The 22,354-nt window shown below is 41.7% G+C and overlaps 1 protein-coding gene across 1 annotated transcript in view; it reads right to left on the reverse strand.

The window, feature by feature from the left end:
* DROSHA (drosha ribonuclease III) overlaps positions 1-22,354 on the reverse strand; it is a 239,833-nt gene that overhangs the window by 207,453 nt on the left and 10,026 nt on the right. The window contains exons 4-6 of the mRNA XM_018574114.1: positions 21,997-22,234; positions 13,326-13,467; positions 3,681-3,832 (exon numbers count right to left, since the gene is read on the reverse strand). Coding sequence (XP_018429616.1) covers positions 3,681-3,832; positions 13,326-13,467; positions 21,997-22,234 — 532 coding nt within the window. The remainder of the gene's footprint in view (positions 1-3,680; positions 3,833-13,325; positions 13,468-21,996; positions 22,235-22,354) is intronic.

The raw sequence follows: 22,354 nt of genomic DNA on the forward strand, positions 1-22,354 counted from the left end.
TGGCTTATAGCCGGCTTCAGGCTAGGGCTACAGTGGTGACTACATTTTGTTTGCTACTGAGATATTAACCACTTGTTAAAGGAGAACTATGAGGTGAGTGATTTTTTTAACTCAACCTCATAGTTCGAGCCGATGTGTGACAATGAAACTGTCACACATCGGCTCAATAGATCGGAAGTGAGCGAACACATACCGTCGCTCACTCACTTCTTGATCATGTCCCTGCAAAGAGCCGTGACTGTCACTCACGGCTCCCTGCTTGGATTCCCCCCTCCCCTCTCCTCCAGCGTTGACTGGCGGAACAAAGGGGGCGGGTACAGCTGGCTCGGCCTCTAGATAGGCAGAGCCAGCTGTCACTCACGCAGCTAGGTGGATCTCGACAGTAATGTCGGGATCCCTCCCGGCTGCGGTGGTCTCAGTATACCGCGAGCTGTAGCTCGCGATATACTGAGCTTTGGGTCATGGGAGGACGCTAGTATATGTCCTTCCATGACCCTTAGGAGAACTATGGGGAAAAACACTTACCCCATAGTTCTACAGCATACAAAATCAATGTGATGCTAATGGGATAATCCATCAATATTGGAGTGAAATCTCTCAGTAGCAATAAGATTTAATTGCCAGTTTAGGCTTAGGCTGGCCATACACTAGTAGATTTCCAAACGAAAGATCTTCTTTTTTTTTTACGAACGGAAGATCTTTCTTTAGCACCTGATAATGTCATCAGACATTTGGAAAATGTCGAACAAAATTTAGTTTGACTTTAACATTCGATTTTGGAATGAATGGAGTTTCCCGAATGAAAACTACATTCACTGTTTGAATTTGGTTCGTTGAAGAAAAATTTTCCACTCTGCTGCTTCAACTTTTTTCGTCACTGCGGTCTAATAGAAAGGCAAAAGAAAGATCTCTCATAAGAAAGCGTGTTCAGAAAACTACTAGGTTATGGCCAGCTTTATAGTTTAGAGGTTAAGGCAAAGGACAGGATTAAAGTGATATTAAAGAAGAACTATGGACAGGGCTTGAAAATTTCACCAGTCAGCATGACTGGACTATAGCCTTGCAATATATATTAACACTTTTTGGGGACAGATAGAGGTTTCTTTTGCAGGTATATAATCACCACTGGGGGGTGTTTTTTTTTTTTTTTACTATATAATGAAAAAAGTACCATAAATTTAAAAAAATTTAAAAAAAAACAGTTTCCCTACGCTATGTTATAAAACATTTATTATTACCCATATTTTTAGTAAAAGTCGGGGTCACGTCGGGTAAATAGACACCAAACATGTCATGCCTTAAAATTGCGTCCCATAGGCGATGCATAAAACGCTTTTACTGCTCATCAGTTTAGTGTTATCAGTGATTAATGGCTCTAAAACTATTGCTCTCAATCCGACGTTTGCGGCGATATGTAACATGTGCGGCACAATAGGCGCAATCGTCGTTTTCGCACGTAGGCGCACCCGACGCATATCTGCGTGTGTATGTGGGGGGCGAGGACTTACAAAAATTAAAGAATCATTAAAAAAAATAAAGAAGCACAAAAAAAATTAAAAATAGAAAACTTTTTTTTATTACTTTTTTTTTTTTTTTTTTTTACACACAACTGTATTGCTTTTACATGGGGGGTTAAGAAGCCAATTTACATGACAGGTCCTCTTAATGGAGACATCAGGGGTCTACAAGACCCATAATGTCAACTAGGGACCCCCAGAGAAGCTGATGAAGCAGAGATCTGCTTCATCAGCTTCTGTAGCTGGAGAGTGACACTGAATGCAGGAAGTGATGTAATATACATCACTTCCTGCATTCGTGGACTGAGAGGAGGTCAAAGCGAGTTCGTATACTGATCTCCCTTTCATCTCTTGTCACAGAGCCGTGCCGGTCCTGGCCGCATCTGGCACAGCGGATCTCGGGACCGGCAACTCAATTTATAACATTTGTATCAAGTGTTTTTTTCTGGATTTTTGGTTGATATTCTGTCTCTAGCATTTAAAATACACATATGATAAAAATTATAGACCTTTAATTTCTTTGTAAGTGGGCAAACTTACAAAATCTGCAAGGGGATCAAATAATTATTTTCCTCACTGTGTTGGTATGGTGCCCTCTTGTAATTCTTAGAGACAATTTTCTTATGTTTTCTTTGATCTGGTTTTCTAACATCAGCCACATACTGCTTTAGACATGGTGATGGATTCACAAAGGCTGGAGCAAAAACTACCAGAGTAGTTGCGCGTAGCAGCACATCCTTTGCTTCATTTAGAAGCTGGAACTTGACTAACAAGGACTCCACTCTTGGTTCTTCGATCCATTTGATGTAAATTATCCCCATTAAGAAGGAAAAACGGTATATGTGCATCCACACTAAGCCAAGTCTATTTAAAGCCTTGCCAATTGTCGTCTTTAAATCCCAGATGCCTTTATTCTTGTTACATGTATTGCCAGTTTTAGCTGGTTATTCCTTTCATTTGCTTTTTTTTAACAACAACACGTAAACAGTAATTGCTGCAGTAAATTAACACATACAGTATGTTGCTTGTATTTTATATATAGGGAGTTCTGTCACACGAGAATAGTCCTTTATTTAGATCTACTCACCTAATTAACAACTGGCATGTCAATTTTAAAAGGACGGTAACAGCACAATTACAAAGTTACAAAAATGCAGGTATGTTAAACTAACACCTAAAGAAAATGTGCAAGATCAAATGGCACAGAAGCAATCTTAATGCAGCTGCAAGAATTAGCATTTAGGGTTCTGGGCGGAATTGTCCTCGGCATCATAATTGCAGAGATCCAATGGCTTAAGAGGTTAAGGCTTTAAAGACTTAGTTTGGTGGAGATATGCTCAGGTACATGCATTAAAAACCTTTCTAGGAAATTACATTTTGATATAGCCATAACATCGCCTTCTAAAATTAGGTCACATGATCTAGCTACCAAGTTACCCGTTTTAAAAGATGCAGCCTAGGAAAAAGGACTGCTGAACGGGCTCTTGTTGCTAACGTGACAGTTGCATGACACTAGGAAGAGGTTCGTTTTGCGTGATGCATAGGAGGTACCTCTATAGAAGCAAAGGCCGAGAGGCACTGATGTTACTGAAGGCTTCTGCCTCCAGCACTCATTATGAGCTCTGGTGGTAAAGGAAAAGGAAGAATCGCTAACTTTTAATTATGTTGCTATCCCTATAGTCAACAGGACATTTTACACACACTGAGATAGAGATTTAATGCTTTATCAAGAATGCTGTCTGCAATGCAATAATGTAAAATGTAAGGCACTTTTTATGGGCAAGGTTCGATAGGAGTATCACTGAAATAAAATTACCTGGAGTTGCATTTAAGAAAAAAATTATTATCTACCACAATGCAAAAAGAGCTTCTGCCCCATTATAAAGAGAAGGCGATGGGCACATAGAAATAATGTTCAAGAATAAAAAGGTACTGGAGTGCATATTAACCACTCTTCCATTGCACATAAATGTAAGCAATAGGATTAATCAGATGTATTAAGTGATTTCCGGAACTCAACATTTTTAAAACGGGATCCTGTTTCCGAAATGAGCTGGAGACTTTCCTTAAAGATGCTCATCAATAACCGTGCTGATACTCTTTCACAAGAAACACTGCATTCCGCATCATTCTTAGCAAATGGTAACTAGAGAGGATACAAACCTGACCAGGGTCATTATACCATAGCTCTTCATGAAGACGGTCGGGATGAGCTTTCTTCCTTTTTATTTCAGCAATCACGTCAAACACCTCAGAGTCTGAGCTGCTGGAGCAGCTATCATCATCCGTATCACAGTCAGAATCACTGGAGCTATCTGTAAATATAAGGAACAAGCGAGTCACATCTCTAATATAATATCTTCTCCATCCTTACAGGACCAAGGACCCAAACATAATTCTGTGGTTTAGCCATGACATGTGCTCACAAATCATACAGATTGTCATTACTGTATATAGCATACAGGCAAGTTTGTCAGGGTTGCAAAGATGTGTCAGTTTGGTACCAAAGCAACCACAGTGAATGCACTGTGAACCACAATATAATTACCACTGCCTTGATAAACCATGCTGTCTTGGCACATATGAGTATTGATGTCCTTTCATTAGCCTCTTCAACTCTGACATGAACCATGCAGCATGGCCAAACTCAGAAATATAAGACATCTTGTCAGCATCATATGAAGACTTTATTTAATTAAAAGTACACAGAGGAAGAGAAGGCTGCACATTACTTGAGTTATAATCAACAACTCTGTTTTGCTGAATTTAAAGGAGAACTATGAGGGGAGTGCTTTTCACTCACCTCATAGTTCTAGCCGACCTGTGGCAATGAGACTGTCACAGGTTGGTTCAGTAGATCGGAAGGTGAGCGAACACATACCGGCGTTCGCTCACCTCTCAATCCTGTCACGGCTCTCTGCCGTGACAGGGGAGGGGCTGGATTCCCCCCTCCCCGCTCCGCCAGCGCTGACTGGCGGAATGGACGGGGGAGGGGGCGGGTACAGCTGGCTCTGCCTCTAGATAGGCAGAGCCAGCTGTCAGTCACGCAGCTGGGCGGATTCCGGCACAATTGTCGGGATCTGCTTCAGCTGCAGCGTCTCAGTGTACCCCGAGCAGCAGCTCGCGGTATACTGCGACGTCCCAGATTCTGTCCAGGTCAGAACATTTAGCTCTTGGACCAAAAATGCATCCTAATGTATCCCTATGTGATTTCTGGACTACAGTTTACACCTTTGCAGTGCTTTCCGTTCCACACCCAAAAAATACTGCATGTCATATTTTGTTCTGGTCTGGAACGCAACAAAATATGCAAAAAACGCATCAAAAACACACGGAATGCACAGGACTGCACCAAAAAGCCCATTTTAGGCTTGGAAAAAAAATGGAGGCAAAATGTACTTCACTGCATTTGCAGATCTGCTCCAGATCTGGTCCGGACATTGTGTTAGCATAGCCTTAGGGCTATAACCCCTTCCCGACTGATGACGGGATTATTCCATTGCAGTCTTTCAGTTCCTTAATGACTGGTGGCGGAATAATCCCTTCATCCGGTACAATGAGCGCTGGTCTGTGCAGGGACCAGCGCTCATTGAGTTAATGCTGTTGATGGGTCCTTCGGTGTCCGAGGCAGACCCTTAACCGAAATTTAGGAGGTCACAGAAAGGTGATCACTGTGATAGCCACTGAGCCGGCTTGTCGGTTACGGTGTTGTGGAGCTGCAAGATGGTTCATTGTTTTATAAAAGTTATACTAAGAATCTCTGAGGAGAGTACAGTATCTCCTCCGAATACTTATCCAAAAAAAATTAACCCTGTTCATGTGCATGTAAAGGCAGGCATCCCAAAACTTTTGGCAATATAGTGTACTGTATGCGTAGGTGCAATGAACGGAATAGGGAGATTATGATTAAACAAACGCATAGCAAAAATTGCAAAATTGCTCCGGGTCCCAGGAACGAAAACATTTTCTAAAGCGGTGTCACTAAGGGGTTAAAAGAATGGAATTATTTGGAAATCCAGGTATAATAAATGTTACAAACAATTGAGATGTTAAAAAGGCTTTAGAAATAAACTGGCAATATACAGTGAGGGGAATTTATCAAAACTGGAGCACACAAAGTCTGGAGCAGATGTGCACAGCAACCAGTCAGCTTCTTTCTTTCATTTTCAAATCTTAATTGAACAAACAGAAGAGAGAAGCTGATTGGTTGCCATGGGAAACTGCTCCAGACTTTGTCTGCTCCAGTTTTATTAAATTCCCCTCAGTATATATATATATATACACACACACACACACACACACACACACATACACATACACATACACATTATATATATATATACAGATTAAAGCAAAATAAGCCCCGTGTTACAAAACTTGTTCTCCAACTAGGTCTTTCAGCAAATGGTCTGGAGAAGCACTAAGACACTACAAAAACACACCACCATACAGCAGCAAAGTATAGCATTCTAGTTTAATAAGAAAAATCAAAAGTGATGATGACCTCACATTTAGAAACATTTAAAACAGTTTATCTCAATGTGGGAGCCCAGGTATTGTAGCCCAGTGTGACCCGTTTAGAGCATTAAGATCTTAGGCTCCGTTCACACATTCCCAGTTTTCTGCGCGTATGGGTTCATACCTGCACGATGTCCACGTGGTACGTGGGGAAAACGCAAACGCTTTATATGAATGGAGCCTTAGACTAGATCAGAAGCAGAGACATGGCTCACAGCGACTTATGGTGATACATCAAGACTTGTGCACTCCTTCCGATGCTGTTGGTTTTGCCGCCCACTCCTACAGTCAAAAGCATGCCATATCCTGGCTGCTAGGGACACATTGTGGCGCTGTACCTCTTCCTCAATCTGACAACCTGTTTGGAAAGGCGTCCCTAGCAACCAGGAGACGGTAAGCTCCTGGCTCCTATATTTGTTAGGCTCTATATTTATGTGGACTTAATGTCCAAATAACTTTTCCTAGCCTGCTGGTCTCACTCTCTATTTAGCAAAAAAAAAAAATTTTTTTGAAAAACCATTGATCTTATCTATTTGCAGCAGTGGGCTACATGACCAATGTGGTCTGCCAGAAGCCTGTGCTTGATCAGGATGACCAAGAATAGCCTGAACACCTAACCACCCCTTCATGAATTAAAGTGACATTAAACCCTCAGATTTTTTTAACATAAACCAATACTGTAATGTGTGCCTTACTGTAACCCATGGTTGTTTCCCTTCTCTTTGCTGCTCTTCCTTTTAAATCCTCATGTCTTCTCATGCTTGGGGAGAGCTTCCCTTTGCAGCTGAGTGCCTCTTCCTGTAGTGCTGGCTCAGGTTGCAAGCCTATACACAAACACCATGCATCCCTTTTAGAGACAAGGCATTCTGCTGCAAAACAGAAGTTCTCCCCTAGCATAAGAACAGATACAGATTTAAAAGGAAGAGCAGCAAAGAGAAGGAAAACAACCATGGATTACAGTAAGGCACACATTACAGTATTGTTTTATGTTAAAAAATCTGAGGGTTTAATGTCACTTTAAGTGTCTTACTATAGCTGGCCCTACAATGAACATTTTCTTTTTTATTAATCCCCGCAGAACAGAAAAGGAAGCAAATTAGGAAAACCAGTACTATCCATTCAAGGTATTTAAATAAATCTGTTACTCTATGAATAATGCCTCTTACATGTGAAAGATGACTTCAATTATTAAGGTATCGGCTATGGCTATAAATGTAAAGACATACTTATTTATTTAAACTTGTAAGCATCAGGGGCTACTTTGAAACATGTGATATTATTAGCAAAATAAAAAGGTCAAAAACTCTCCAGTAAGTATATTTATGTGAAAGACATCCGCCTACCTCTGAGAAAAGGGTTACAAACCAAATAAATATATATATATATATAAATAAAATATATAGACTTGGCCAATGGACCTTTACCTTGAGATAACTCACCTTCTCCAATACTGTGGAAATTGCATGTACTGCAAACACCCAAGTACACTAAATACTACAAGTAAACAAACTTGAAAACTGTTTGGAGGGCAAAGGATTTGCAATTTTGATCAGCCACTGATGAGATTCACTACAGTCCTTGACCTGGCTTTTTACCATTGCCGTTAATGTAATACCGCCTGGTCAAGGACCAGCCCTAGCCTGTGATTGGATGGCATGGTGATGGGATCATTCTGGGGCCGATTTCTTCTAACAGTAATTTGTGACATAGGATTATGGAACTTTGCAAATCAGAAGAGCATGACTGATATTGCTGCTCCCTTCTCTTTCAATCTAAAGCTGGGAATACACAGAGCAAATTTGATCAGACTGTTCACACCAGCAAGCTGTACTGAACGTGCAGCTGCTAGTGTGTGATGACTGGAGCAGTGCAGATGCGTCGATCCCAGCGCATTGCACTGTTTGATTTTTAAGAACTTTATTAAAATGTAACAAGTGACATTTTATAAAATTCAATCAGTGGTTGCACCGCGTCACACCACACTGCACAGTGGTGTGAACTGTGCCAATTTAAAACATGGCAAATTGCCTTGTCTGTGCATTGGGGATGCTGAGAAAAAGTGGCCAGTGCAGCCCCAACACTTCTAGTGTGAACAGATCCTTAATGAACCTGATGAAATTTGCTCTGTAGGTGGCCCTGTCTGCCAGCTCTTGCCTGAAACCATTCAATTGAAAAATCGAAGGAACCAGGCAAAAAAATGTAAGCCGAACATGGCCTGCATCCAATCAGATGCTGACACTGTTTAGATATTTTGACAGCTGGGAAGGTCCCCTGTCAAAATACAATAGCTGCAGCAGGAAATTCCTCCATCCATGTTGTTTAGCATGCAAAACAAAAACAGAAGACAGCACCTTCTCTTTGGTAACTGAATATTAATAAATGTTAATACACAGAGTACATTGAACTACTCACATGTAAGAGGTACATAACAACCAGGAACAGGGCTGCAGAACCGACACGTTTCAGGGGAAAACACCTGTTCCTCAGAGCATAAGGGAAGGGGTGATTTCCCTGAAACGCATCAACTATGCAGCCCTGTTCCTGGTTGTTGTGTACATACACCACTTGTTTTCTACCTCCTAATGCGAGTAGTTCAATATACTCTGGCAATTCAGCCTCTCCTGAAGTGTCCGGTTTAGATTATGACTGATGCCTAAGTCTGCTGAGCGCTGAGATTCAGACTCTTTTTCCGTTGTTTAGCATGGATGGAGGAATCTGTTTTTTTCTTCAGAAAAAAAAAAAAATCTATACAATGTATACCTAGCTTAAGTTCTGCTACACAGGGAATTACACACCGATATAAAGGATATACAGAAGTACTTTTAATTGCCAGTGTAAAAGGTAATTACTACTATTGTTACCTAGCTACTGTCATTAGAAAGTGGTTTGTGGCAAATGCACTCAAATAACAAAGGCAATGCAAATGTGGGGCATTCAAACTGAGTCTGCACACCCCCTTAATAAACTAATATAGAATAGCCTAAATTCAAAGAAAGGTCAAGTGTACTGTATATTTCACCTGTGATATCAACTTTTAGATATGTTTATTTTTATCTATAAATTCTCCTCAAGTTTCGTTTTTTATTATAAATAGCTGACATTGAAAAAACTTCTAACACTTCTCAATGGAGATCTAAATCACTGAAATTGTCTTTCCAGCAAGGTTAATGATATATTATGTTATAACATTGGCAGGCACCGTGTGAAAAAAAAGTGTTTCATGTGGTAGGTAGTTTAATTAAACAATTTCAATGGAAGCAAAACCAGTAGAAGTTCAGAAAGCTTAAGGAAACTGCTGCCCTTGACGATTCATTAATTTAACTTAAGAATAATTTGCTGGACCTTGAGGTTAAGATATCTCAAGGTGTGTTATTCTTCATGGACGTTTCCAGGTATTATACATTTCCCACTTCCCTTTAATGAGGTAAAAGGGTCTTATCTGGAACACATAAAAACTGCAATCATTTATGTAGGCTAATAAAATGTTAAGGCCTGTAATATGTAACTATTTAGGTACTGGTTACAAAAATGCAAAAGGGCATTTTCGGTCATTGAATTTGTTTCACTGAATTTACCTGCCTAATAAGCTTTTTTGTAGCTTAGTCTTTCTAAAAATGTTCAGTTACACCTGTCAATGAAACGTGAGATAGGATATAAGCCTAATGTAGCCAAGTCTGCTAAAGAGATGGCTAAATAAAAACAGGCTATACTAACATCTACCATTTATGTAGAGTATTACACAGAGTCTAATAAACAAAGCGAGCAGAGTACTGTCTTGTATTAAAAAGAGAATGTACTGTAGAGACAAAGCAATAATTTTGCCACTTTATAGACCCCTGGTTCGACCTCATCTGGTGTATGCGGTTCAGTTTTGGTCACCAATACACAGAAAGGATGTACTGGAGCTGGAAAGAGTCCAGAGAAGGGCAACTAATTAAGGGGGAAGGAGGACCAAAGCTATGAGACAAGGTTACTAAATTTAAATATGTTTACGCTGGAGGTGCGGAGATTAAGGGGGGACATTATGTTAATGTACACGATGTTCAATGGTGATAGCAACATCAGCAATAAACTTTACGGGAAACTCCCTAACAAGGACGAGGGGCCACCACATAAAATTGGTGGAGAAAAGATTTAACCACAATGGGCGTAGGGGCTTCTTTTCAGTTAGAGTGGTTAGGGTCTGGAACTCTCTGCCACAAGCAGTTGTATCAGCTGAGAGTGTTGAATCATTCAAAATTCATTTAAACAATTTTACTCAGAGACCGTAACATACAGGGGTACAGGTACCCTTAAAAAATAAGATCACACAGGGACACGTATACACATGCAGAATCATAAACATACACACAATAGGTTGAACTCGATGGACCTGTGTCTTTATTCAACCTCAAATACTTTGTAACTATGTAATATTGTCATTAACAAAACACAGCTACACATACTTCTAACACATTTCCCTATCTGCCCTTCTCAGAGATATATCTGTGAGAGCATGACGTGACTAAAGTCTACAAAAATATTGTGTGGCATATTTGTAAAAGCGCTTGGAGCACTTTTGCACCATTTGTTTTTGCAGCAGCAGTTGTGCATCACTTTCATGGTTGCCAATGTTGCATCACCAAATAAGGAGAAGGCACTTCTTTAGATCAGATTTTCGGTTTATTAAATTACATCGCAACTCTCTTGTATGGCAGTCTAAGCACAATAATGGTAAGCTTATTTCTAGTCAAAGTTTTTTTTTTCTACTATTGTATAGAATTAGGCAGATTCGGAACCGTCAGGGTTCAATGGATGTCTGTTTTTCCTGCTGGGTAGATTCCCCTTCTCCGCTTGTCCTGGTGGCCATTGTCATCAGGACAGAAAGTGATTGGAAAGGCAAAGTTTGAAAAATCTTCCAATAGGGACACCAGTTCCACTTACACCTGTCTAAAATGGGTTTCCCCCTTACATAAAAAAGGGAATAAAGTCATACAGTATATGTTTTGGCTACAGATACACTTTGATATATGCTTTATAGCTCGGACCTTATGAGAATGTATTGTGGTGTCTAGTGCTATAGGGCCAGTCAGACCACCCGAAGTTTGAAACTGTTGATCAAGAGAGAGATTTTGCCAACATCAAGTCAAGTCCTCTGTGCTGCCCATGACTCCACCCCAGTCCAATAGGTTGAGACAGGAAGGATGGACTTCTGAGCAACCAAAACAGGGACAACCTAGTGCTCTGTGCCAGAGGAATTGACATGTCTAGATACTGGACTAACTTTTTTCAATTATGACATAATGTTGCATTGTAAGGGTCTGAAATAAAACTGGGCAAATTGGGCTGCCTCGAAAAAGGCTGCAATCATACGCAGGAAGAGACAGAAAGTCAGAAAACCCCTGGACTGTAGAGTCCCAGTTTGGGAGTGAAGGGATCAAAGCTTTTCCTGGGGAAGGAATACTATGGCCAGAGATGTGTCTAGGACTGGACCAAGATAATCAGTTTCAGGGTCAAATCAGAATGTCTGCAATAGCTGGACAGTCAAAGCTGCGTTGTTCTACAGAGCTTGTACCAACTGTTACCTCAGCAGGAGGTCATCCAAGTATCCCACAATGGGCATGTCCCAAGAATGCAGCAGGGTAGTGCCGGGGCCAGCATCTTGGTGAACACCCAAGGTGCAGACAAGAGGCTGAATGGCAGGGCCACAAACTGAAAGTGTAGTGCACACAGCAAATCGTAGTGAATATTGAAAAACATGTAGGTTCGTATCAACGATGTCCACAGTAACCATTAAGTCTCCCTGGTGAGGGAAGTCTACACAGACCTGGTGGTTTTAAAACAGATTTTTTTGGGGGCTCAAATGACATTCAGCATATTAAGATCCAAGATTCAATCCACTCTTGGCTTGGGAAGTGTGGACAGGTTGACATAAAACCCCTAAAACCATTGTGGCACTGGAACAGCGGCTATACCCTATGGAGCTAGAGAAGACTCTGAAGAAGAGATAGACGCATTAAGCAGAGCGCTTTATTCCAAGCTGCAGACATTAGCTGCATCAGTTGACATGCTGCAAGCAGCACTGTACCAGTTAGTAGAGTGCAAGCTGGTGGCACCTGGGATTGCGGGATTGTCCCTCCTGTATCTAGACTCGGACACGTTTCATGTTGGTAAGACAAAGCAGATCAGAGTACAAGGTCAAGTCTTGGTAAAAATTCGACCACTGGTAGCAGCTGAGGGTTGAGGGGCAGGGGTGATCAAATCATGCGGACAGTAGGAGGGAACTAATGATCAGAGCTCTACATGGTTTTTGCAGTGCAAAGGGAGATGCTTTCTCTACACTGAGGGGCAGGAAAGATAGCATAGAGAGTCCACATGCGTTATTTCACCTAGCAGATGACGTCAGTCCCTCTAACCCTCTGCAGTAGGAACTGCCAGAAAGCAGGGATTTTGAGGCACTCAGTAAGCCGAAAAAATGAGGTAGTTCCCAGCTTTCAGCCAGATTAGCCGACTCGCAGAGTCATCAGCAAATGTTGAAGCAATGGCAATAGCTCAGGAAATGACAATTGCTCTGTTGCTAGCTTTTTACCATAACATGCTCAGGGAAGCACCTTATGCGGATCTCTGCCCCGTCATTTCTACTCCCTTTCTGTCATAGAAATGTACTTGTTGGGGAATAGCAATAAATAACTGACAGAGCTTACTTCCGTTACAAAAAAAAAAGCAATAGAAAAAAACCTCAAAATAAATAAGGAGAAAGGAGGGATGTCATATCTGTAAATTCTGAAAATTTGTTTCCAGAGTTTTTACAGCTGCTATCTTGGGACTGCTGTAGGGCCATGAAAGTGACATGGCATAGGTAGAATTAAAGAGCTTGTTACAATCTCTATGCACAGGTACCATTAGATGGGATTGCAAGAGGAATGCCATAGTACTTTAAATCATTACATAGGTTTCATAACAAATCATTAATAGGTTTATAACAACTGACAGAAATAACCTAAAACGTACTGCACAGCTTCACACATGGCAGCAGTTGGAAATGACAACACGACAACATAAAATTGTAGCTTTTCTTCTAAATGCTGCATAAATATACAATTTCCCATACAGAGAGCTTTCCAAGTATATACACCATGCTGTACATGACATTTCCTGCCAAGAATACTTATATTTCCTAAAAACACTACACACAGCTGGGTTTAGCAAACACATCTCAGACATACATCAAAACAATTTTGCAGACAGCAGCAACATTATTTACACGAAAATAGTTAGCAGCAGATATAACGAACAAGAAGATAATCTCACCAAAATCTTCATCTAATTTGGTCTTCGGTGGCTCCCACGCTGGCCTGGCCGCTCTGGCTTTTGTCTGACGCTTGCCAAGTTCCTCTTCAAACTTGTCATACAAATCGCGTAACCTGCTTGTTCCGACCACAGTGGAGTCACCCTTTGAAGAGATATCAGAGTGTTGTGATTGTATGGTAGGCTATGGATGTGTAAACTACTTACGGAGTGTCATATTATGTCTATGAAAGGACCTGCAGTTTTCAGCTATTGTCATAGTTAAAAGCAAGAAAAAGTTTCACACATAAGACTCAGTCCTCATTCATATGGCTGCAGGGGGCCATACACCATGAAGAAGGAGTGTATTTCTGCATTCAGGGCCACTCAGCTATCTCTCTAGGCATGTAACCACTTAGATGAATACAGCCACGATGTCTGTCAGCTGCACGCAAACACCTGTGACTTCTGGGTGCAGCGGCTCCATGCTGCGGTCGGTGTCCCATTCAATCCCCGCCTGTATCAGCAGAGGGGATCGGAGGGGACACAGACCGCTGCAGGCGGTGCCCAGGAGAAAGAGAAAGGAAAGAGAGATCGCTGTCAGCCATTGTGACTCTGCATTCCCACTGCGCCCCCTCTTCAGATCAACCGGTAGAAAGCTGGCGACAAGTCTCCCATCCAGCGGCCGGGAGCAATAGCCAGCCTGTTATTGGCTATTTTAAATTGCAAAAACGTTCTCCTTCAGTTCCCCTCCTCTGCCGATTGACAGCAGGCAGTGGTCAGGTGCAACAGCTAGCCTGCTATTGGCTATTGCAATTTGAAATAGGCAATAGCAGACTGGCTATTGCTCCCAGCCACTGCTTGCTTTGTTTACATTCCCCATCAAAAGCTATTGAAGTGTAAAGGTGACACCTAATGTCACCTTAAAGAAAACCTGTCATTTCAATGTGCTATCACATAGGGGGCTTTTGAGCCCACATCACCCCTTCTATGTTATAGTAATGAAGTTAAAAAAAGAAACGTTTCAAAAATAAAAAGATAAATAAAATTAAAAATACCAAAGAAAAATGTAAAGTCCCTGCCCCCACAAACATACTAAGGGAAACACAAGTCAGGTGCACCTATGCACGAAAACGACGATTGCGCTACACATGACAGGTGTCGCCATGTCAGCCAATTAAAACTGCAATGGAAAATTACAACTGTCATGGAAAATAAAGCTGTCCGTTTAAAAGAAAAACTGGTTCCTAACTTTTTTTAGCTGGATCCTAGAGTCAAAGCAAATTATCAAGCCCTGTCTTATATGTATTTCATCTGTATACTTTTGTCTGCCCTTTTGTCTAAATGTACATATTAAAAAGGAGAACTATGGGCTCAGTGTTTTTCCCCATAGTTCTCCTTAGGGTAACGGGAGGACACAAAATAGCGCCCTCCCGTTACTCTCAGCTCAGCATACTATCTAGAGGCAGAGCCAGCTGTACCCGCCCCCTCCCCCGTCCGTTCCGCCAGTCAGCGCTGGCAGATCGGAGCGGGGAGAGGGGAATCCAGCCCCTCCCCCTGTCACGGCAGAGAGCAGTGACAGGATCGAGAGGCGAGCGAACCCGGTATGTGTTCGCTCACCTCCCGATCTACTGAGCCGACCTGTGACAGTCTCATTGTCACAGGTTGGCTAGAACTATGAGGTGAGTGAAAAGCACTCACCTCATAGTTCTCCTTTAAGTATAAAGATGTATGAAAAAGAAATTGCAATGCACTGCAACTAGTTTTCTCTCTATAATGTATATATACATATATACACACACATATAACATATATGCCCAAGAAGCTGGTGGTTGACTAAAGCATCCCTAGAATAAGACTATCATATGTTGAATGGACTAGATCTTTAAGTTGTGTGCTATAACTACATGTGGCACTTAACACTCTTATAAAACATAATGTAACAATCTAAAATGTAATTATGTACACAACCAGACTTTTTACAAATGAACTTGGTTTAAAGGCACAAGTACTTGTTGAATCTTTTATTTCTCATCTACTTACAAGTTCTACAAAGTGTGTTTTTCCATCATCAAGCAATTTATCTGTACACTCCCAGCATAATGAGATCTTGGATTAGTCTCCTACTGCTCCTGCTGGGATGTTGTACCTCGGTCCACTGAGCAGTTCTGTCCCGCTGCGTATATGGGAACTGTAATGTGTTGATATTCTGTTACAGTTGCTCATTAAACAGCTATGGCCCAAACACAAAAGATTTGGGATTAGACAGGTGAGTGCATGCTTGGGAGTAATTTTATTTCAACACCCCATAAAAAAGAATTGTGTTGCAGAGCTACTAAACCTCAAGTTCTTGACAGTCCGAATCTTTAAAGTGATATTAAAAGCTTTAGTTTTGGGGGTTTTTTTATCAGTGGGAGGTTTTCTGTATTGCAGATCTTTCTTTTTTTTTTTTTTTAATTTCTCAATTCCTCATCCTCTAGTGGGTTCCCGCATCCGCTTTCCCCCTGTTCCCTGCACAGGTGCCGTCAGCAGCTAAGTGGCTGCTGTGGAGGGAGGTACCTGTGTGTGCTCGTTCACGACCGTGCCTACAGTAGCTGTGTGTGTCCATAGACACACACAGCCCTGCAACAGGCCATTCCCCTCCTTTTTGCCCAACAAGTTGATTGACGGCAGAAGGAGCCTATGGCAGACTGTCAGGTGATCAGTGCGGGATCCATAATAATTAGTGGTGGCTCTGTGGTAGCTCCCAGGTGGGTAGTGGGGGCTCCACTGTGGCCAGTGGGAGCTCCCTGGTGATTAGTGGGGGCTCTGTGGTGGCCAGTGGAGGCTCCCTGGTGGCTAGTGTAGGCTGACCATTCATCCCTGATTTCTGGGGACAGTCCGCTGATTGAGGAGACCATCCCCTAACAAATGATGTCCCCGGAAATATAAAATAAAACATTTTTGATTTTTAATACTACCTGATCCCTGGATCCAGACAAGCCCAGCCTCCAGTCTCCCACGTCAGAAGCTGCATACAGCGTGTGCTGGTTACTACTGAAACCGGCACGCTGTGTGCAGCTTCTGAGAAGATACGCTATTAGCATAGCGAGGAAGCCGGCTGCGCATTTTGCATCGCTACCGCTATGCTAATAGCGTATCTTCTCAGAAGCTGCACACTGCGAACACAAAAACAAGGGTTTTGCTTTCAAAAAGACCTTTGATTGGTTGCAACAGGCACCTTTCCAAATTTTGTTCCATTCTGCATTTCTCCAGTTTGTTTATAAATCAGCTCTTATCCTGGCCATAAATTTAAAAAAAAATAAAAATTTTTAGGCAATGCCGTCTAGAAAACGACCAAACGGTTAAAGGCGCCATACCATTAAAGGAGAACTATGGGGTTAAGTCTTTTCCCCATAGTTCTCCTTAGGGTAACGGGAGGACACAAACTAGCGTCCTCCCGTCACCCTAGGCTCAGTATACAGCGAGCTGTAGCTCGCGTTATACTGAGACGCTGCAGTATACCGAGACGCTGCAGCTGAAGCGGATCCCGACAATTGTGTCGGGATCCACCCAGCTGCGTGACTGACAGCTGGCTCTGCCTATCTAGAGGCAGAGCCAGCTGTACCCGCCCCCTCCCCCGTCCGTTCAGCCAGTCAGCGCTGGCGGATCCGAGCGGGGAGGGGGGAATCCAGCCCCTCCCCTGTCACGGCAGAGAGCCGTGACAGGATGGAGAGGGGAGCGAATGCCGGTATATGTTCGCTCCCCTCCCGATCTACTGAGCCGACCTGTGACAGTCTCATTGTCACAGGTCGGCTAGAACTATGAGGTGAGTGAAAAGCACTCACCTCATAGTTCTCCTTTAAACCTTTTTAAAAGTGTAAGTAAAGGGAAAAATAAAAAAAAATTGACGACTGGCAAGCTTTCTATCTCAGAAAAATATTTTTACTAAGCGAAGCAAGTGCAGCTCAAAGCACAGGTTTGGTATGCCAAGATGAAGTAACTCACGTATAGATGCGTGGAAGTTACATCATCGGGGACCAGCCAATCAAGCAGTGAAAAACCAGAAGAAGAAGACAGGGACAAAGATATGTGTCAGCGTTGGATGGGATCGCTTTGCCAGGTTAGTCTGCCATAATGTGCTAATATGCCGCGTACTCTCTGTCTGGTAAAAGCGATTGGAGGCTCTCATAGATTAGAGTTGGGACCACACTACACAGAGGGGCCTTGACGAAACAGATAGTGTATTTTTGGAGGCTGGATGGTGGGGGTGCTGGGAAATTTTTGTTTTTCTAAAAGCGATCTGGGGTACCGCACTTACAACTGCCCAAATCCCCTGCTACAAAAGGTAAAAAAAAGCTCAAAGAGATCTTGTTTTGACCCTTTCAATGTCTAGGCGGACAACACTCATTTAACCAGTTAAAGCATCACCTAGGAAAAACTTCAACAGGAAGCAACAGAATGTTTATACAGTAATACCTTGGTTTACAAGTAACTTGGTTTGAGAGTGTTTTGCAAGACAAGCAAACATTTCTGAAAATTTTTGCCTTGATATACAAGCAATGTCTTGCAAGAAGAGCAACATTTTGTAGAAAAGCACCACCCGAATAAGGCTGTAGCAGTGCGAGCGATGAGTCTTTTTAACGACAATGCAATGTCACATTGAATATATTCCTTGTTAAGGTTTCACGAAATGAAAAAGATTCCATTGAGTCAAGAGATAGCAGTGATTCCGTTAGCGATAGTGAAAGTCGTCCTACACAATAATCCTCCTCTCTCTCGTCCCCCTCACCCCATCCACGAAGGTACCGGTAATTGGTTTATTTTCTTTATATTTTGTACAGTATTATATTACAGTACAGTATTGTAATCATTTTTATATGAATATTTTTGGGTTGTGGAACGAATCATCTGAATTTCCATTATTTCCTATGGGGAAATTCACTTTGATATACAAGCGCTTTGGATTACAAGCATGCTTCCGGAACGAATTATGCTCGTAAACCAAGGTATCACTGTATGTAAATTTACAGATCAATTTATGTGACTAATAGCCATTTCACAAAGCTCAACGTTATGAGAATAGAAGTTAGGGCTGGCCATACACTGTTAGAATTCTTGACAATTTACAGGAATAGTCTAAAGTTTTTACTGTGTGTCACCCTGCTGGCTCGACAAAAGTCCATTATGGATCTGACTTTTGTCAATGGAGCCGGCCCAAACATTTTCAGCCCAACAGTGGCTGCAGTCAATCAGCTGCAATCTTTGGTCATGTATTCTGACGGTGGCAGGCGAAAGACATGCAATTTCCAAAAGCCGGAATTGTTATTGTAAACTACTAATTTTACTGTGTGCTACGTGTGCCCTCAACCAGTGGTGATTTAAATTCCTTGACTTTATTTTACTGATTACTGTAATAAAATAAGGCTATTTTAGCACTTTTGAAGTATGTTTTGGTAGCAGAAGGGGTGGAGCTGATGACCTGTAGATTACTTTTTTTTTTCAGTTTACTTCCACTTTCCCCAGTTTTATGCATAAAAGTATATGCATACTGTACAAGGACTATCTCTGCCACCTGCATGCCACTTTAACCCTTTCGCTGCCAAGGACGTATGGCATACGGACCTACAAAAGTGCTTCCAGCTGGCCAGGTCAGTATGCCATACGGACAACTATGGGATAAACATGTAATCTAATAGCAATAGTAAACATACATAGCCGTCATTTACCTTCAAAGCCCTGCTGAACTGAATAATCAAATTTTAATCCCAGCATCTGAAGCCTGTTTCATCAGAGGACACTGCTTAGGCCCCCTGCCACAATAGCCCCTTGTCATCCTTTGCTTTAGCTGGGCTTGCTGGGACACAATGACGTCACAAAGTCTCAGGCTTTACAGTAAAGCAGAGCCCCAAGCAATTCTTCTCCTGACCAATTCTAGCCATCATAGACTGACCACTAAGTAATCTGATGGACTTCTTTCGGACAATATGGGAAGGGTGGGTATCCCCCCTCCACCACCATATGGACTCAGGCCATGAGTAGCAGTAAATCAGAAGCTTAAGATTAAAATATGCAATACAGAGGTAAGTAAGATTTTGAGTATAATCTTGACTATAAAGAACCAATGATAGGAGGTTACACACTAGTTAAAATTGGGGCATAGAGCCTTTAGTTGTACTTTCAATTTAAGAGAGAAGGGATGAATTGATGAAATAGTAAATAAAATGTTTATGAGCCAAAGGAGTAACTGAAATATTAGGTTGATTTAGATCTGTATCTGCCAATAATCAGACAGTATAGGAAGTGAAAACAATTCTCCTGACTACTCAAAGCCTGTTATTAAATTAGTGGCATGGAGTAATCCACTTGCACTATAACCCCATTGGTGGGTGATGGGAGACACTGGGGTTGCTTTACTGAAGGCAAATTGGCTGTTCACTTTGCAAGGGAAGTTTCCCTTAGCTTAGTGAATGCTGCAAATATTCAATTTGCAAAAAATACCCAATCACATGCAAGGGGAAAAAAACAACAACTCCCCTTTATTTGTGCCTACAAATGATCGGATGATGGAAGTCAGCAGAGTTTCACCTCATCAACTAAGCTAAAGGAAAATTCCCTTGCAAAAGTGAACAGCTTATTTGCCTTTAGTAAATCAACCACATTAATTTGATGCGTCAGGTGAAAATTGTCCAAATCATCCCAAATGGAACAAGGGCAAAAACTTGTGTAAAGATTATAACCACAAGTAGCCTTCTTCTTCAGGGGAATGCAATAGCATTAGAATATTGTAATCATGTGGAAAAAAAGCTCCATTTCTATTCATCTCACTTTATCACAGTGCATCATGCATCAGATACAGTCTTCAATATGTCATAACACCACCCTGAAGAGGGTGATAATTCTACACCTTGATAACAAGTGATACAAGGTCTTCTTCCCTTTGTGAATTGTATTTCAAGCATATTTTATCATTCCGGTTATTAAAATAGCAAGTGATTAGGTAAAATAACACCTAACATGCTATTAAAGATCCACTTTAAAACAGGTCTAATTTTGAAAGGCAAGAAGAGTTAAGGAGTTTTGTGAATTGACTGTCTTTACACAGCAACTACATAACGTAGGATATCAGGAAAAAAAAAGCTTTGTGAATTAGCCCTAATGCCATACAAATTACAGACACTCCCCGAGTTACATACATCTGACTTACATATGACTCCTACTTACAAACGGAGGCTATTACTGTACAGCAGGGGTAGTTGTAATGCTACCGTGGTCATGCCGATGAGGAGTGCCTGACTTTTTGGGTCTGGTTCGTAGTACTGTACATACATTACAGGAAGTTGGCTCTTGTTAGACGTGCAGACGAGGGCTGCCCACCTCTTCTTCCAGGTCACACTGAGGTTTTTACTGCTGTCTGTATCCTCATTAGAAAGATTTAATCTCACGTCCTGTCCTTGAGACAACAGGAAGTGAGAGGAAATCTACCCTAGGATGGGAAATTCACTCCTGTAAGAGTTATCATGTGAAAAAGGTGTCTCCACTGAAGCTTTATCATCAATCCTTGTTTCCACGACAATCCAAAATTTTCAAAATCTAATTGTCACAGGTACAGAAAGTGAGTTGAAATCTTCTGAACAGGGGCACACACAGCAAAACAAACTTTACAGGGGGTTAACCCTTCCCTATGCTATCCAAAACCTCAACAACAAAAAAAAATTGTACCTGTTCCAACTTACCTACAAATTCAACTTAAGAACAAACCTACAGTCCCTATCTTGTTCATAACCCGGGGAGTGTCTGTATACACAAAGCAGACATTATGAAAAATCTCTGCAATCTCTACAGCATTAAGCCAAAGAGCAGTGTCAGGAGATCCAACTCAAAGTAGCAGTGTTAAAGGGGAACTGAATACTCAGTGTAGCTATTGTATTGTGCACAATGTATAGCAGACCAGTACTTTATGGCAAACTTACTTCTGAAGTCTGCTTTCCTCCATCGACGTGAGAGCCCTGCCCCTCTTCATTGTTGCTCTTGCTGTCTTCTTTCTTCAGCCATTGGTCTGCCACTGATGACATAACTCCTGGGCATGTGCACGGATGTTACATCTTTCCGACACCATCTCTTACTTACAGCATCTTACAGATGCCAGAAGCGTAAACTGCACTGTGTATGCAACTTTTTAAATGTTACCTTTAATTCTGCTTTAAAAGTAGAATTATGGGGAGAGTAAAATGCACTCATCCCCATAGTTAGAGCTGAAGTGTGATACCAAAGCTGTCACACCTTGACTCTATAGATCGAGAACTGAACGATCACATACCACTTATTCCTCAACCTTCTTCCTGCAGAGAGCGGTGACTGTCAGTCATTGCTCCCCACAGGGATTCCCCCCTTCCCTCTCTGTTCCTCCAGCGCTGACTGGTGGGACAGACGGGATAGAGTGCAGGCATAGATGGCCTCTAGAGAGGCAGAGCCAACTGTCAATCGCATGGTAGGGTGGACCCCAACAATATTATTGGGATCTTTCCTGGCTGCAGTGTAATAGTCCGCTATATGCTAAGTTTTGGGTCACAGGAGGACATAGTAAATGTCCTCCTGTGACCCTAAAGAGAACTGTGGCCAAAAAAGGTTTTGGCCATAGTGCTTTCCGAATTGAGCCTAATGTCTCTTTAGGGTAAAAGGAAAAAAAAAAACCCCTCAAGACTGCAATACTCACTACTTGATCCATTGGGTCACTGGAAAAGTAGCTTTCCGAATGAGTACAGCGAACCCACACTGGTTTTAACAAATCTTCATCCTCCTCTTCAGCTCTTTCCATCATGCCTTCATCCAGTAAATCTTTGTCTTTTATAGAGAAGTAACCTTTTTCCTTCCCAGAGGAGGGGCTTTCAATAGTGCTTTCCTTGAGTTCATCTTCCCACCTTGGTCTCTTACGCTCTCTATTAGGAGATGTGCTGAAAAAATGCCAAAGAATAAACACTTTCAGAATTGTGTTCAGATAACTGTTAATTATTGAAATTACCGTCTGCAAAACGTTAAAAAAAAAAAAAAAAAGGGCCCCCGCAAACAAAAAA

Source organism: Nanorana parkeri, unplaced genomic scaffold, assembly GCF_000935625.1.
Source record: "Nanorana parkeri isolate BGI_ZX_2015 unplaced genomic scaffold, ASM93562v1 scaffold49, whole genome shotgun sequence".
NCBI classification, from domain to species: Eukaryota; Metazoa; Chordata; class Amphibia; order Anura; family Dicroglossidae; genus Nanorana; species Nanorana parkeri.